Below are 15,000 nucleotides of genomic sequence, written 5' to 3'. Positions count from 1 at the left end.
GAAAATTCGCGACAAATTTGCGCTTTTTTCGCTGTTATTCTCGTAGCAAATAAAAAAAGAAAACCCAAAAAAAAAAGTTGGCCTTTCGCTTTGTCTGGTCAAAGGAACGCACATTATAAGGTAAGAGAATACTTAGATTTATATTTGCAGATTACTTGTCCCCTTACCACTAAAATCAATGAAACTTTTCATTTCTACGCAATAAGCGCATTCAGGATTTCATCACTGTATAAAAGTCTGTTTTTCCTGATGATTTTCCTGCTACTGCATATGAAATATAACTGAGTTTTCTTTCCGTTCTTCTTCCCATGTTCTTCATGGAAATAACATTCTGTCCCTCAATAAACCTAGAACAACCAGTTCTGGTCTTAAATTCTTTTTTTTTCTATCGGCTATGTTGTGGAATGCGCTACCCGATTTTATCGGTACCACCGAGTCGCAACAGGTGTTAAAATGAGAATCCAGAGCCGCGTTTTGTACAGCCGCTTTTCTTTTTAATTAATATCTCTTTAAATATCATGTAGTTAGCTATGTTTCTGTATATGCTATGTATGTATGTATGCTACTTTTAGCAGGGGGCGTGCGTACACTTCGTAATCTGCGACTCCAGTGCTTACCATGTGACAGATGAAATGACTTTTCCTCTGAATATATAAGCGATCGAAGTCTCACGCTAAATTGTAACGACAAGGGCGGCCTGGAGCTGGGAGTAGGCGTGGGATTTGTCTTGTATGGTTTAGGGACCGACATATCTCCCTCGTAATGCCGTACCGGGAGGAAGGTCGGTATCAGAAAGCAGCGTGGGGCCAAGTGCGTCCAAAATCGATCGAACAGGCCGAGATCCTGGGATGACTCTTTTGGTACGACGCTCCATCGCCATGTCTGAGGGTACTGCGTTTTCTCTCTTGTTCAAATCCTAATTTCCTTCTTATGATTTTGAAATTAACCAATTTTTATGCCCGGCATGAAATTAGCCAAATTTACACGCCCGGCATGAAACTGGCAACTTTTCATGCCCGGCATGAAATTGTTTCATGAAATTGTCCCCACAGGCCACGGCGCACGCGCAGTAAGAAAGCATTAATAAAGTTGTTCACAGTCTTCTTCCGTATTTGTAAAATGGAACCCAGCCTTCTTCCCGATCTATCGGGGAGCAACTATTTGGAAATATAATTTCTGACGGTTGAGCGTGCGAATAAGACAGAAATTGATATTTCTACGGCACGAGAACAGTGAAGGGTCTGGGTACGATTGGTGTAAGGCATGATGGGTAGCAGGTTGTCTATAAAGTGTCAGTTCATCACGTGGTGAGGCATTCTAGGCCTGCATCAGTCCGATTAACTTTTGTTTCTTTCCAAGTCTTTTCTTTCAACTGCCATGGATGAAGAGGGCGTTTCGAAAGACGTCATTGCTAAAATGATAAAAACCAACAACCAGACCATGATGAAATCAATAGAGCAGCTTTTCCAGAAATCGATAGACGAGTTAAAAAGATCGCACGTGGACTCGTCAGACGCTCAAATTCGTGAGATCAAGAAACTTAAAATGGAAGAACCAAGGCGTTTTAAAAAGAAAGCGAATGAAGATCAATTCAGGTTTAACGCGAAGATTCAGGACACCTTAGAGGAAATTGAAGCAGCCGCTCAAGCGAATGCTCTGGACAAAGTTAAGGACTCGCTCCATAAAGGTGAGGACTTATTGAAAGAGCGCCAAAGGCACATCCTTCTTGCCGACAAGTCAGAGTACGGCTGGTCTACGGTCCAGGAGTATAAAAAGGGCGAGATCGCCGATGACTCTGACGATTAGAAAAAGATGTTCAAAGCTGAAGCACGCGCCAAGGCACATTTAAAACAGTCGGCTTCAAGATCCCGAACTGCCGCTTCGGGGTTCGCTGCCAGAAAGGATTCGGTCGTTCAGGATTCAGGTCCCAGTCGTTCGGGCGAACGAAATTCGCTAGGTATTAAACAAATTCCAACGGTGGAGGCACAAAGCAGGAGTCGAATTAGACCCGGGAATTGTTTTCAATGTGGCAAGCCAGGACACTGGAGAGCTCAATGCTCGACTTTTCAATCCAAACCCAGTACAAGCTTCTGACTAGATGAGGACGATCAAGGTGTAGTTGATTCCATTGTTACTAATGATTATCTAGTTGTCGATGATGATGTTTATTTTCCTTGTGTGGGAGTCGATTCTTCCCGTGCACAGTTTTCTATATTTGATTCGTATGAATTAGATTCTACTCAGGCGAATTCTGTTACATCGGTTAGAGGAAGGCTAGCAAAATGCATTTCAGAGTGGGAAGGAATCAATGCTCCGGGTTTTATATTGGAAGTTATTCGAGAAAGCTATAAAATTCCTTTTGTTTCTCTCCCTGCTCCGAAACATAGCGATAATAACTTATCTGCTATTAAGGAGAAGGACTTTGTCTCCGAGGCGGTTCTAGATCTACTCAAGATGAATTGTATCGAAGAATTAGATGAAGCTCCCGATATTGTGAATCCCTTGTCAGTTTCCACACAATCGTCTGGGAAGAAGCGATTGATATTGGACCTTAGACATGTCAATTTGTACGTTTACAAACAAAAATTTAAATGCGAAGATCTCAAAGTCGCGCTTTCAATTATTTCACGGGGGTATTCCCTTTTTAAGTTTGATCTTAAGTCGGGGTATCATCATGTAGAGATTTTTTCCGAGCACCGAAAGTTGTTAGCTTTTAGGTGGGGTTTTGGTGACGGGGTTATTCGTTCTTTTCAATTTGTAGTTCTCCCATTCGGTCTGTCTTCGGCGTCATGTTTATTCACCAAACTATTTAAGCCAGTTATTAAAATGTGGAGGTCCAATGGTATTCCGATAGTCGTTTTCCTTGATGACGGATTGGGCGGGGGCGCTATCGAGTTAACTGCTAAAATTCACAGCTTGAAGGTGCATAGCGATCTAATTAGGTTTGGTTTTATTGTAAACCTTGCAAAGTCCCAGTGGGTTCCTTCTCATGTTATAGTTTGGCTAGTTTGTGTGATTGACACTATTCGGGACACTATTGGTGCCACTGATCAACGACTGCGCAAATTTGTTAATTTTATTGATTTCCTCAGTGATTGTGAATCTCGCATAGTCAAAGCTAGGGATCTGGCTTCGATTATTGGCATGATCATTTCATTCTCTCCTTTTGTGGGTAACATCACCCGCATTATGTCGACAAGGTCATTATACCATGTGTTATATGGTAGGTCATCGTGGAATTCTAATGTCCAGCTCACTGATGAGGCTATTCGGGAAATAATGTTTTGGAAACTAAACGCACGTTCTCTGAACGGTCGGGCGGCGTGGCCTACCGAAAGCAAGCCCTCGAAGATTGTATATTCGGATGCTTCTGATTACGCCTGCAGTTCTTTTGTTGAAAACGAAGGTAAAATATTTCAGCAGAACTGGTCGTCCGATGAGCGAAAGAAGAGCTCTACTTGGAGGGAATTAAAAGCGGTTCAGTTAGCTATTGCTCACGATCTCAAAGGCCAACAGGTGGCTTGGTTCACTGATAATCAGAATGTTGAAAGCATTGTAAATAGTGGAAGTCGTGTTGAGCAATTGCAGTCTGTAGCTTTAGAAATTCTCGCTTCGTGTGCAACAAATAGCATTTCACTCGAAATGAAATGGATCCCTAGAGACCTGAAGACAGTGGTGGATTGTCTCAGTAGAATCATAGATTTTGATGATTATGCATTAAACGATGATATTTTTAGAATGTTGGACGTTAGGTGGGGTCCGCATTCGGTGGACAGGTTCGCTTGCAACTATAACACCAAGCTTGCTTGCTTTAACTCTAGGTTTTATCAGCCTGGAACAGAAGCGGTTGACGCATTTACTCAAGATTGAATATATCAGAATAATTGGCTAGTGCCCCCGGTTTCCTTGATTGTAAGAGTTATCAATCATTTGAAGCTATGCAAGGCTGAAGGATCAATTGTTGTTCCAGTGTGGAAGTCATCCTATTTTTGGACAGTCTTGTCTCAAGACGGCAGACATTTGAGTCCTTTTGTGCACGATTGGTTGTTATTACCTGATCACAAGTGTCTCTTTGTCAGAGGCAAAGCTAAGAACCGTTTGTTTGGAGCTAAGAATTTGTGTTTTAAAGTGGCCACTCTTAGAGTCAAGTTTAATGTCAGTGAACGACTGTGTTCATCAGGGTTTTGTACTGAAGATGATGGATGGTGCGATAAGTGCAATTAAGTCAAGATGTGGCCATTTCTGGTTGGAATTTATGTCGAAAACATGGCATACAGTCGTGTAGTACTTTCCATTAGTTTTTAGCGGATCTTTGGTATCCGCTTTTTCCCGTCATTGTCCAGTGTGGGACAGTTACTGGTGTTTTATTTTCAGTTTCAAGTGTACTAATGGATCTAGCGAACTAACGTGTATGTAATGTGTAGAGATAATAAAGTCAGCGTTTCGTAACCGAATTTGCTTTCTTTGGGCACATTTACACTGGGGAAGTAATTTTAAGATAAGGTTTTTATCAAGTATTTTCAGCGCCCACCATTTTGTTGTCTCTTTTTTCTGTCAGATGTGTTCCAGCACGGAGTCTGGAAGGATGTCGGAAATCTAGAGCACCCCGATTTGAGGAATTTGGCTGATAGAATGAAATCCACTGTTCTAATGTCCAGGGCTACAAGCACTGTCGACGGATACACGCGAGCGTTCAACAGGTGGAAAGAGTTTGCCTCGCGTTGGGGCGAAGTCACTTCATTTCCGGCTGAACCGCTTCCGGTGGCCCTTTATTTACAGTACTTATTAGAAACTACTAGCTCTTGTAGCTCTGTTCATGCCACGTTCTATGGGATAAAACGGGTGCATGAAACTGCTGGGTTGGCCTCCCCTACTGATAGTTCGCTAGTTGTGGCGGTTAGGGATGCGCCTATGAGAATCTTAGGCACCGCAAGGTCGAATCGGAAAGAGCCTATCACACCGGAATTGCTTAAGAGTATATTTGGCGGGGCTGACCTGTCTAACGGTTTGGAGCTTAGAAATGTTTGCCTATATCTACTGTGTTTCGCGGGTTTCCTCAGGTTTGATGACGTCAGTAGGATTAAAAGAAATCAAATTTCCTTTCACACCGGGTACATGTCAATTAAAGTCGAGAAGAGCAAAAATGATCAAGTAAGGCAAGGTGATGAGGTCCTGATCGCAAAGGGAGAGGGTACGGCCTGCCCAGTCAAGATCCTAGAAGAGTATCTAAACAGGTTTAATATCGATCCTCTGTCAGACCAATTTATTTTCAGGCGGTTGAGTAAGACCAAAAAGTCCTACAAGTTGGCCTCCAATAATAAGCCCATTGGTTACAGTACTTTTAGGGACCACTTGCGCAAAACCCTGAGAGGTTTTGTACCTGACCCCCAGGTCTACGGCACTCACTCGTTCCGGTCAGGGGGGCCATCCGCTGCGGCTAATAGTGGAGTGCCTGATAGAGTCTTTCAGAGACACGGTCGTTGGAAGTCCGCAACCTCTAAGGATGGGTATGTTGAAGACAGCACAGACGTCAAACTTTCGGTCTCTAAGTCCTTGGGTTTGTAACCGATACTGCTAGTTTTCTTGTTTTTTCTCTTAGACAAATCGTCAAGCCCGTTCTTTGTCTTCTAGGTGGTTCATGCTTGCTGCTGGTGCGAGGCCGAAAGATACCAAAATAAACCTAATGGATTGCATTTGTCTGTGTAGTGAAGTTGAAATATATAATTTCTAACGGTTGAACGTGCGAATAAGACAGAAATTGATATTTCTACGGCACGAGAACAGAAGGGTCTGGGTACGATTGGTGTAAGGCATGATGGGTAGCAGGTTGTCTATAAAGTGTCAGTTCATCACGTGGTGAGGCATTCTAGGCCTGCATCAGTCCGATTAACTTTTGTTTCTTTTATAAATCATTATTATTTTGTAACTAGAGGTCTTCTAAACCCCGGAGGGATCATGGCATTGCATTGGTTCGGGGAATACGTTTCCAGTTTTTTCCCCCACGGGGGTTTTTTGGTTTTTCGTATCCGGCGGTGTCCCCGTAGTCAATTAGTTGTTGTTATTGTTCCACATGTAGGTGGTTCATGCTTGCTGCTGGTGCGAGGCCGAAAGATACCAAAATAAACCTAATGGATTGCATTTGTCTGTGTAGTGAAGTTGAAATAAACTATTTGCGTGTTAAAACACGACTGTCTCAGAAATGCGGGACACTCGACTGATTTATGAAGGGACTCGCAGTCCACTATCCAGGCTGTTGTTTTGACATGTATTGAACGGTCACTTTGTACCAAGAAATCTCTCGGCAGTAGTCTTAATTAAGATATGTGCGTTTATGCAGTTTACATTAATCTTTGTGTTAACATCTTTTATTTTACGTCGAATTTTCTGCAAGCCCAAAGAGTTGATTGCAAAAACATATGACACCATCTCTTTTTCCATACAGTTGCCTGTCTGATCAAACATTTTCGGACGCGTAAATTCGGAGTCAAGTTATCAATCCCTAAAATTTCTAACCCTTGTTAACACATGTTCAGCTAAGAAATCCGAAGAAATACTTGTTCTTTCAACAGATGGTGTGAGTCCATTAGTAGTTTCTGCATGTGCGAGCTTAGCCAGTCGAAAAAATCGAGCGGAGCTCTGCACAGTCGCCCGCGCGTTCATCAGGCTGATTTAGCAACAGAACGGGAACGTCAGTGGCGACGTTGCGCGCAGCAAAACTACCAATGAGAATTTAGAATAGAGAAGAAAAGAGTGGAGTCTATTCTATTCTGAATTTTATTCTGAATTCTCATTGGTGTTTTTTCTGCGCGCGCCGTCGCCCGGACGATTAATCTTACTCTTTGTTAGAAGTGTAGGTTGCTCAGTTATTTTTATTGCTGGGAATTTAACCTTTTTTGCTGATCGAAAAATGCCAAAACTGCTACCGTGTTGTTGACTTGTTTCGGACTAAAATGACGACGGTATCACGTTTTTCCCGCCAAAATGACGCTGGTTAGCGCGCGCTCAATGTTGTTCATTAAGAAAATCTCGTACTCGTAGTCGTTCTCGTCCTGGAATCTAAAGCTCTCTAATAACTTCAGCACCGACCCATTTCCAGTATTCAAAAAAGACCCTTTCTAACGAAAACATGTATCAGCGAGAAGTCGGTTAAAATCCAAAAAGTCCACCAGGAGTTCCTTGAGCCCACTGTGTCAAATAGCTTGTTGTTGGGGTGTGACGAAGTGGAAAATAAGCGCTTACCTGCAATCCAAAGATCGGGAGTTCGAATCTCCGTGGGGATTCTTTTAATTTTCTTTTCTTTGTTTTTTTTTTCTGTATCTTTTTATATCATTCTAATATGGACATACTCCATTTACCCGGTAACATAATCATCATTCCACAATCCATTTTCCGAAGCGCACCGTTTGGCTCTCCTGTATTTTAGCCGTACTTATAATATCAGGTGAAGGTTTCGGTCATTGGACAATAATCGTGCAGTTCGTCGATTTTGTATATTTTTGGCGGCCTAGTAATTTACTGGGTCTAGTAATTTGGAACTCAAGAAAGGTGCATGTTTATCCAAGGAGCAAAAATTAAGTAAGACGGTTTCTCGCTCTCCATTGCTGATGAGCGAGTCCTCACAGAGTCAATATCTGCGCAAGCGCTATGCATTAGTCAGCAGAAAAATGTGTTACAGGATTTGACAGCCCATAGAAGGAGTGAAATCCAGCCTTTTTCCGAGTTCTCGGAAATGGCTTTGCCCTTTCCCGAGTTAATAAGGGAAATTTGTCAAAACACGTGACTTTTCAAGATTGTCCGTTGATAGCTTTAACAAGGATCTCTGTGAGGTTGATAGGAATAGGATGAATAAAAATGCCCGGGGGGGGGGGGGGAGTACTTTCTTATAAGAGGCTAATGGGGATATGCCGTTGGATTGGGTCGCATTTTCACGACTGGATTGACTATAATGGGGTTACATTTTTAGTGGAGTTACTAGAATGGGGTCGCACATTTTCGGGATTTCTGGGATAAGAAAATTCTGGTAAGCAGGGATTTAAAAATAGGAAGATCCGCGGTTAAAAAATGGTTGGTGCTGTTGTTTTAAATATTTACGGACAGCAAATGTACCAGAATGTTTGTACAGTAGGTGAAAAGTACATTCAATTTAACAAACGTGTCAATTCATTTCAGGATGACCTACTTACAAGGCTTTATAAGGTAGAGGAATAATCAGAAAGTGACTAAGTTGGGATAGCGAAAATGACATTTGCTCAAAAGTGACTAAGATGGGGTCTATGATTGGACACACAATAGACTATGATGGGGTAGGGGTTCGGAGAGGCCAGCAGCACATACCCAGCAAAAATTGACCCAAGTACCCTCCCCGGGTAAAATGAAACTACCTGTGTGAATAATTTGTTTTCCTCATTTTACTATAAGTTTAAAGGGGCAGTGTCACGCTATTTCAGTGAAATTTCAAAAGTAATGGTGTAGTTCTGTTACCAATAACAACTGAAGTGCACTGAAGCTATTCCTTTTTATTTGCATCCATGGATGGAGAGGATCGAAAGGGATTGAAACTTGAAAAAATCAGCCAGTTTTTTCAAGTTTGGAGATGGAATCCGCAGAAAGTCGCCAAAAATTAATTTCATCTCTTGTCAGTGGGTTTTCAGAAATGTTGTACGTGTGAGGTAAAGCACTAATTTAGTTTTGACCTATAAACAGCAAATTTAGCATGACGGCATGGCCCCTTTAAGAAAAATTGTTAACACACATGCGCCTGTTAAAAAATTGTCAAATCGCAAAGCAATTTAACAATTTTCTAATCCGTGGATCATATAGGACATCGATCTCAGTTATTAACAAATTGTACGCGTCTTGTGATGAAGCCAAGTACAAACACCATACTGAAACAGAATTTGCAGTTTGATACGGTGAACGGTAAAAAGAGATACCATCACAAGTACTTTAATCATAACACAACTAAAATGAACAAAACTTGGGAAGGAATCAGTGAGCGACCACATCGTCGAAAAAAGAACCTTAAAGCCATAACTGCACTTAAGGATTTAAAGAATAATAACAAACTTCTTAAAGAAGCTTCACAGTTTCCTAACATACTAAATGAACACTTTGCCTCTGTAGGCGACATGCTCGCTGGTAAAATGTCTCTTCCTCAGCAACATTATCTTGACTTGTTATAGTAAGTGTAATTCTCCGTTTCTTTTCTTTTTCAACCTTTTATATCGGAGGAAATCACACATCCGACAAAGTTATCATCATCGTGGGTTAATTAGTTCTTGGCTCGATCGTTGCTTTTCTTGTTACATGTTAATCGGATATCCACAAATGCCCAGAAATGCCTAGTGTTAAGCATGGAGTGGTCAATCATGGCGATCTAAAAACACGTGTCCAATAAGACTTATCGAAGTTTTTCAGAATATAATGCAGGCATCTAAAAGGGTGATATAGGTAGAGTTGCCAGGTGTCAGTCTCGATTGAAATGGAGAAAACAACTTGCTGGTCATCAAAATGTTCGTGTAACTGCTTATGAATTGCACCTTCGAAAAATCACAACCATATCTGGTGTAATACTTGACCAAGACAGATAAAACCTAAGAACTTGCGTAGCTCACTTTTTCCCACACAAAAAGTATGGCAACTCTGTAAGAACATTCTAAAATAAAATCTGTAGCATGGATTGGTACTCATTCCAAAACAATATTTCTATTTTTTGTGCAAACCGCAATCTCATTCTACAGATGATGAACAATGGTGAATAAAAAGAGCTCCTCGTAGTTTATTTTCGTAAGAGTTTTTGGATAGCCTGAAGTTGCTCTTGACGAAATAGCTTCTCATTTATGTCTCCTTTTTTTGCTGTTTGTATCGGTTTTCAGCTCAAGCACTTCGTAAAACTTTTGGCTCATTAGATTAGCACCCAAGAAAAAGAATTCCGTTTGTCTATAAGCAGCTAATTATTATTAGCAAAACTGAATACAAATCAGGGCTTGCGTTTTTTCTGGGGCAGACGTTCGATCGAGTAATAACACAAATGCCATCAAAAAAAAAGAATCACTCATCAATTCACGCCTTTATTTCGGTAGCTCATCGAAAGCCGGAAACGCTAATAGCTTGAGGTCGTTGACTTTATCACACACTATAACCCACAATTTGAGCAGATGCAGTAACTCCCTTGGCATTAGTGGGACCTATAAATGAGACTCTCACAACTCTCTCACCATCCCGTGCAACAGGAAGTGGAATATTTTCTGAATTGTAAGACCATGAATTTTGATCGTAAAAGTGACAGGCGAGCTTCCTCTCGATCACGCCGTTGGAAATGGTACTGCTTACTGTCATCCCACCGTCTTCGTCTAATCCAGCAGAGTTCCAGCCTGTTGCAATTTTGGCATAAACAATGACTTCATAGGCCTGGTCAGGAACTCCTTCGCTTGCCAAATCAATGCATAAATCTTGTCCTGGCAAAAGGGTATGGTTATAGCCTTTCAAAGGGTAGGTGTTATTAGCCTGCGACCAAGAAAGGCAGGTTAGATGGTGTTAGAAATTGATACATGAAGATAAACGAAAAACATTCTATGACGGGAAGGTCACGTGAACATAGTTTGATATTCATTTTTGGATCGCCGGATCGATTTCATCATTCTTGCCTTAGACCCCTGGATCACCTTACAAAAACAGTCAATTGGGTGAGTGATAACTCACCACGACTGGAATTAAAACCCTTACATATTCCACAGACAACAGACAGCCGAGATCACGGTTGGAGAGGCAATGAAGAACGGTGAAGTATTCATGCGTTTTTTTTCTAAAATTTATTATCATTATTATAGTCATCATCATCGTTATTATTATTATCATCATTATCATTATTATCATTATTACTATATTTGGCACTTTTATATTAATTCCGATGCTTTATTGGTAGTCCCCTGCCCACTTCCCTTTTATACTCTGTACTATTACCATTAAATTCGGTGTTTTCTTCATTACAGGCGGTGCTTTTCTCATTACAGTTGATGCTTCTTTCTTTGTACCTGCATGATTTTTTTTTAGCTTAATTACATTCGGTGTGTCTTACATTATTGGTGGTGGCTTTCTTAATGTTAGGTGCTTACTTCTTCTGCATGTGGCGCTTATTTCGTTGCTTGCGATGCTTTTTTTTCCGTTCGTGGGTGCGATGAACGTTACATACGGCCCGTTTGCAACGTTACCGTCAATGATTCTCGTTTTCAGTCGCACTGGGAGCCACGCCTCGAGCCACCGACCTTAAGGTCGAGGATCAGGGTCGCCAATTAACAAACCACCTCGCCGTGGCATTCCTGTTTAATAGCGGAGCTCAGACGCGCGAAGGGCGCCAGCGGAGCACCATGGGTAAGATTTTTTGGGAAATCTATCTATGCGAGAAAGTTTGCTTATGACGTCACGTAAGTCCGTCCGTACGTCCGTCCGCCTGTACAGACTGTCGGGGTGGAGGTGGGGAGGCAGGACAGCCTCGGGGACGGGAGTATTCGGACAATTTTCCTTGGCGGGAAATCGGGTGGCAGCGTTGCATTTGGCAACCCGCGTTTTTCTGGCGAGAAATCATATTACTAACGAGCAACGGGATAAAGAGCCGGAAAGAGCACGAGAGAAGAGGCGACGAAATTAAAGAAATTTAAGCGAAGAAATCCTCGAGAGAAGCCGAGGAAGGAGAAGAAGCGAAAATTTCAGTGAACATCAACATAAAGCTGAGAGAAATATAGCGAGAAACAAAACACCTGTTTACAACGGTTAGCTTTCAGGTAAGCTTAATGTTTTCCTTCTTTAATAATAAGCTTTTATGCCTCACTGCCTGACATATTCTGTAAAACTAGCTAAAAAAGGAAGAAGGCCTGAAAACGTTTGCAATTCCGTGTTGACAGAGATTCTGACATATTTCAAGAATCACATTTATAGGCTTTTGTGTGAAATGGGTGTCCAGTTGTGTGCTGCTTTGTTTGACTGTGGAATTACAGTCGAGTAAGCGAATTTACTACACTTTAGGTTGACTTTTTCAGAATTAGTAAAGATTTTTGCTGTTGTTCTGAACTGAAGAGAGAGGGAGTATAGATAGTCAGTCAAACGGAAAATGTTGTGAAAGAGGTTACTGTGCATGTCATTTCAGTTTTAGTTGTTGGCTTAAATTGTTAGTTATTGGTTGCAAGGCTTGTTTATTTACTGCTGTCAGCTCAGAGGTGTTTTCTCGGTTTGATCACTGTAAACTGTACACACTAATGAAGATTAATTTTGTACTTTATGCAGAAGTATAATTATTTCCATAAACAGCATATTGCTTTCTGGGATTAGAAACGGGAGCTCCGCTTTTAAACTTGGCTAAATCTATATATTAGTTCACTGATCGGTTCTTAATTACTTACCCTTTTTTCCTTTTTCTTCTGTTTCTCTTTCCACACTTTTTCAAGAAGGTCTGCTTGTTGCTCCCTGTCTGAAATCAGCTGCCACACTGGAACAAGAGCAGCACGATCTCCCCGGTCAATCACGTACCATGTTGCGTTGTTGCTTTGGAGTAATTGACTGAACATTTGAGGGTTTGTCGTTGGAGGGCCAAGCGTTTGTACAGTCATTTCAGACATGCAATTTATTTTCTCTGTCGATTTAGCATCTCGTGAACCTTTTACCTCAAATGAACTTGTTTTCACTGAGCCTCCAACGGAAACTCCGAAGCCACTGTAACCGGCCGAGATATCGGTGTCAAGCTGACTGCCAGCTGCCCTCATTACATCTGATACGTTTGCTGATCTATCGGTAGTGACATCCAGGTTACGAAAGAATACCCCTCCCAGAGTGTGAACGCCTTCTGACACATGTGATCCATACATCTCCAAGAAACGTTCGGCACTTTCTTCGTCCTTTATTTTTTCCGCTCGTGTCTTAGCTTCATAGTTCAGCTCCAAGTCTTCCGTGGGGATGCGGAAAGCCTTGGTCGGTTGACATATGTACTGGGTGATAGTTGCGTGAGTCGTCTGTCTCTGCAGCTTGTCTGAAGTCTCTTCGCTTCCTTCACTGCTATGGGCAGCAGATGCACTGGCATGATATCCATAGCCACTGCCTGACACAGAAGCAGCTATGCTGAGACCGGAAGACTTTGCAGTCTTGTAAAATTTGGTAGATGCATACTGTTCGGTTGATTTGAAGAAATGCACTTGAAATCCAAGAGACGGGCTTAACCACTCCACATGTCCTGGTTTCTTTAGTAACGGGAACGGTGGGCTTTTGGAAAAATCTTCGATATCGTGATTGTCAAACAGGATACCGTAGAGTGCCAATCCACCGCTCGCTGCAGTGGCGATATCCTCATTGGTGACATAGGGCGGTATAGACAGAGAATCTGAGGCAATATTGATCTCATTATTTAGTTGCTGCAAAAGCTCATTTGGATCATCTTTATCCTGTTTGTCCCATCCTTCTGGTAGACTCAACTTGTCGGCTATTTCCTTCACTTTATTGCGTAACTCGTCCTTACTTTCCTCCGAAGCTTCTTGGGCAATCTTATGCGCATTTTCGGCAAGTTCCTTTGCCTCTTCTATTCTTTTCTTATTCTGCTCAATCTTTTCTTTTTGCTCCTTTCGTTCCATGGCACGCTCGCTGCTCTCGTTGAAATACATTTTCTTTACGTTCGAGCCATTTTCTTCGGAACCCATTTCTTTAATGACTTGATCCAGTTGCTCTCTTGACATGTCGCTCGCCGACTTGATGCCTTTTTTTTCAAGCTTTTCTGCGGTTTTAAGCCCTATGCCATAGCGTCGACATTGTTCCCTGATTTCACTTCCTTCTGCAAACACATCCTCCACAACTGAACGGTCTTCGACAGTTGCTTCTTTTATCAAGTTGTCAAGGTCACTGTAATTCATTCTGCGAAGCTTGTTGAGAGTGGGGCTTCTCTCGATCAGTTTTCCGACCCAGGCCTGAGTTCCGACTTCAACATTATTCGATAAAAGTGCGCCAAGTGTTTCAAGCTTTGGTAGTAGTTTTGCAGCCAGAATTCCATACGACTCATCCATGTCTGTTCCAGAGGTTTTTGACTGATAAAGCTTTTTGGCAAGGTCTCTTTTCCACGTTGTATAATCACGTACAAGTTGTAATGATTTGTCTCTTAGACCATTCTCTTTGAGAAGTTCTTGTAAGTCTTTCTCTAGTCCTGCTATTGCCTCAGCGGTCAATTGGGCCAAAAGCTTTTTCTTGGCAGATGTGTCTTCCATACTGTCAATTTCTGAATACAGGGCCCTCACTTCAACTTCTATATCTTCAGGTTTGTCATGACTGGACTTCAGACTGTCTATTCTGTCACTTAGTTCTGCAGACGGAACAGGACAGATTTGTTTTCAAAAGTTAATTCTTCCTAGCTTGTATATCGGAAATTGCTTAAAACTAGTATAACTTCCTAAAACGTCGAGAAACAGAGACTGACAGTTAGCGGACGCGGGTGCAACTCAACACTGTCAAATAATTCGATAAACGATTGAGGAGGACGATATAGTATTTATATAGTGTACTTTCAGTTCTAAGTGAATACGTTCAAATATAAATGGATTTGACAAACCTGTTCAATATGCCAGATTACAACTCTAAGGACTATGTTGCCTTCTGTCTTTGAGAACAGTTGGTATAGGTCAAGTGTTGTGAGACGGGGCCCACAGTTTACCGTCCTAATCCGAGAAAGTTAGAGAGTCTAACCATTTGCAGATATCATAAAAAAAGGCAGCATGCACTTTCGAATTCCCGTCAGTTATATTTAGGCCAGATGGAATTTGAACCCAAGCAACCTACCCCACGGTAGTCCGTTGCTCTACCATCCTTTGTTTCAAGAAGGGATATTTAGTATTTACCACCTGTCCTCTATAAGTAGAATGAGGGAGAGTTCGATAGAACCAGAATGTTACTTCATTAATGATAAACAATGGAAGGCAAGAGCTTGAAACTATTGCAAAGTAGTAATGTCCCTCGCAGAGGTAAAATCCTAGG

The 15,000-nt window shown here is 41.7% G+C and overlaps 2 protein-coding genes across 2 annotated transcripts in view; one reads left to right on the top strand and one right to left on the bottom strand.

The window, feature by feature from the left end:
* The first annotated feature begins 2,826 nt into the window (after positions 1 to 2,826).
* On the top strand, positions 2,827 to 3,870 carry LOC137971888 (uncharacterized). The gene has a single exon (XM_068818632.1). It carries the CDS (start codon positions 2,827 to 2,829, stop codon positions 3,868 to 3,870), a length of 1,044 nt encoding a protein of 347 aa, XP_068674733.1.
* Positions 3,871 to 9,017: 5,147 nt separating this feature from the next.
* Positions 9,018 to 15,000, bottom strand: part of LOC137970864 (uncharacterized) — a 31,855-nt gene continuing 25,872 nt past the window's right edge. Inside the window, exons 5-6 of the mRNA XM_068817485.1 lie at positions 12,396 to 14,332; positions 9,018 to 10,506 (exon numbers count right to left, since the gene is read on the bottom strand). Coding sequence (XP_068673586.1) covers positions 10,129 to 10,506; positions 12,396 to 14,332 — 2,315 coding nt within the window. The 3' untranslated portion in view covers positions 9,018 to 10,128. The remainder of the gene's footprint in view (positions 10,507 to 12,395; positions 14,333 to 15,000) is intronic.

The sequence above is a fragment of the Montipora foliosa genome, chromosome 9 (assembly GCF_036669935.1).
Source record: "Montipora foliosa isolate CH-2021 chromosome 9, ASM3666993v2, whole genome shotgun sequence".
NCBI classification, from domain to species: Eukaryota; Metazoa; Cnidaria; class Anthozoa; order Scleractinia; family Acroporidae; genus Montipora; species Montipora foliosa.
This window is presented reverse-complemented; position numbering and strand designations above follow the sequence as displayed.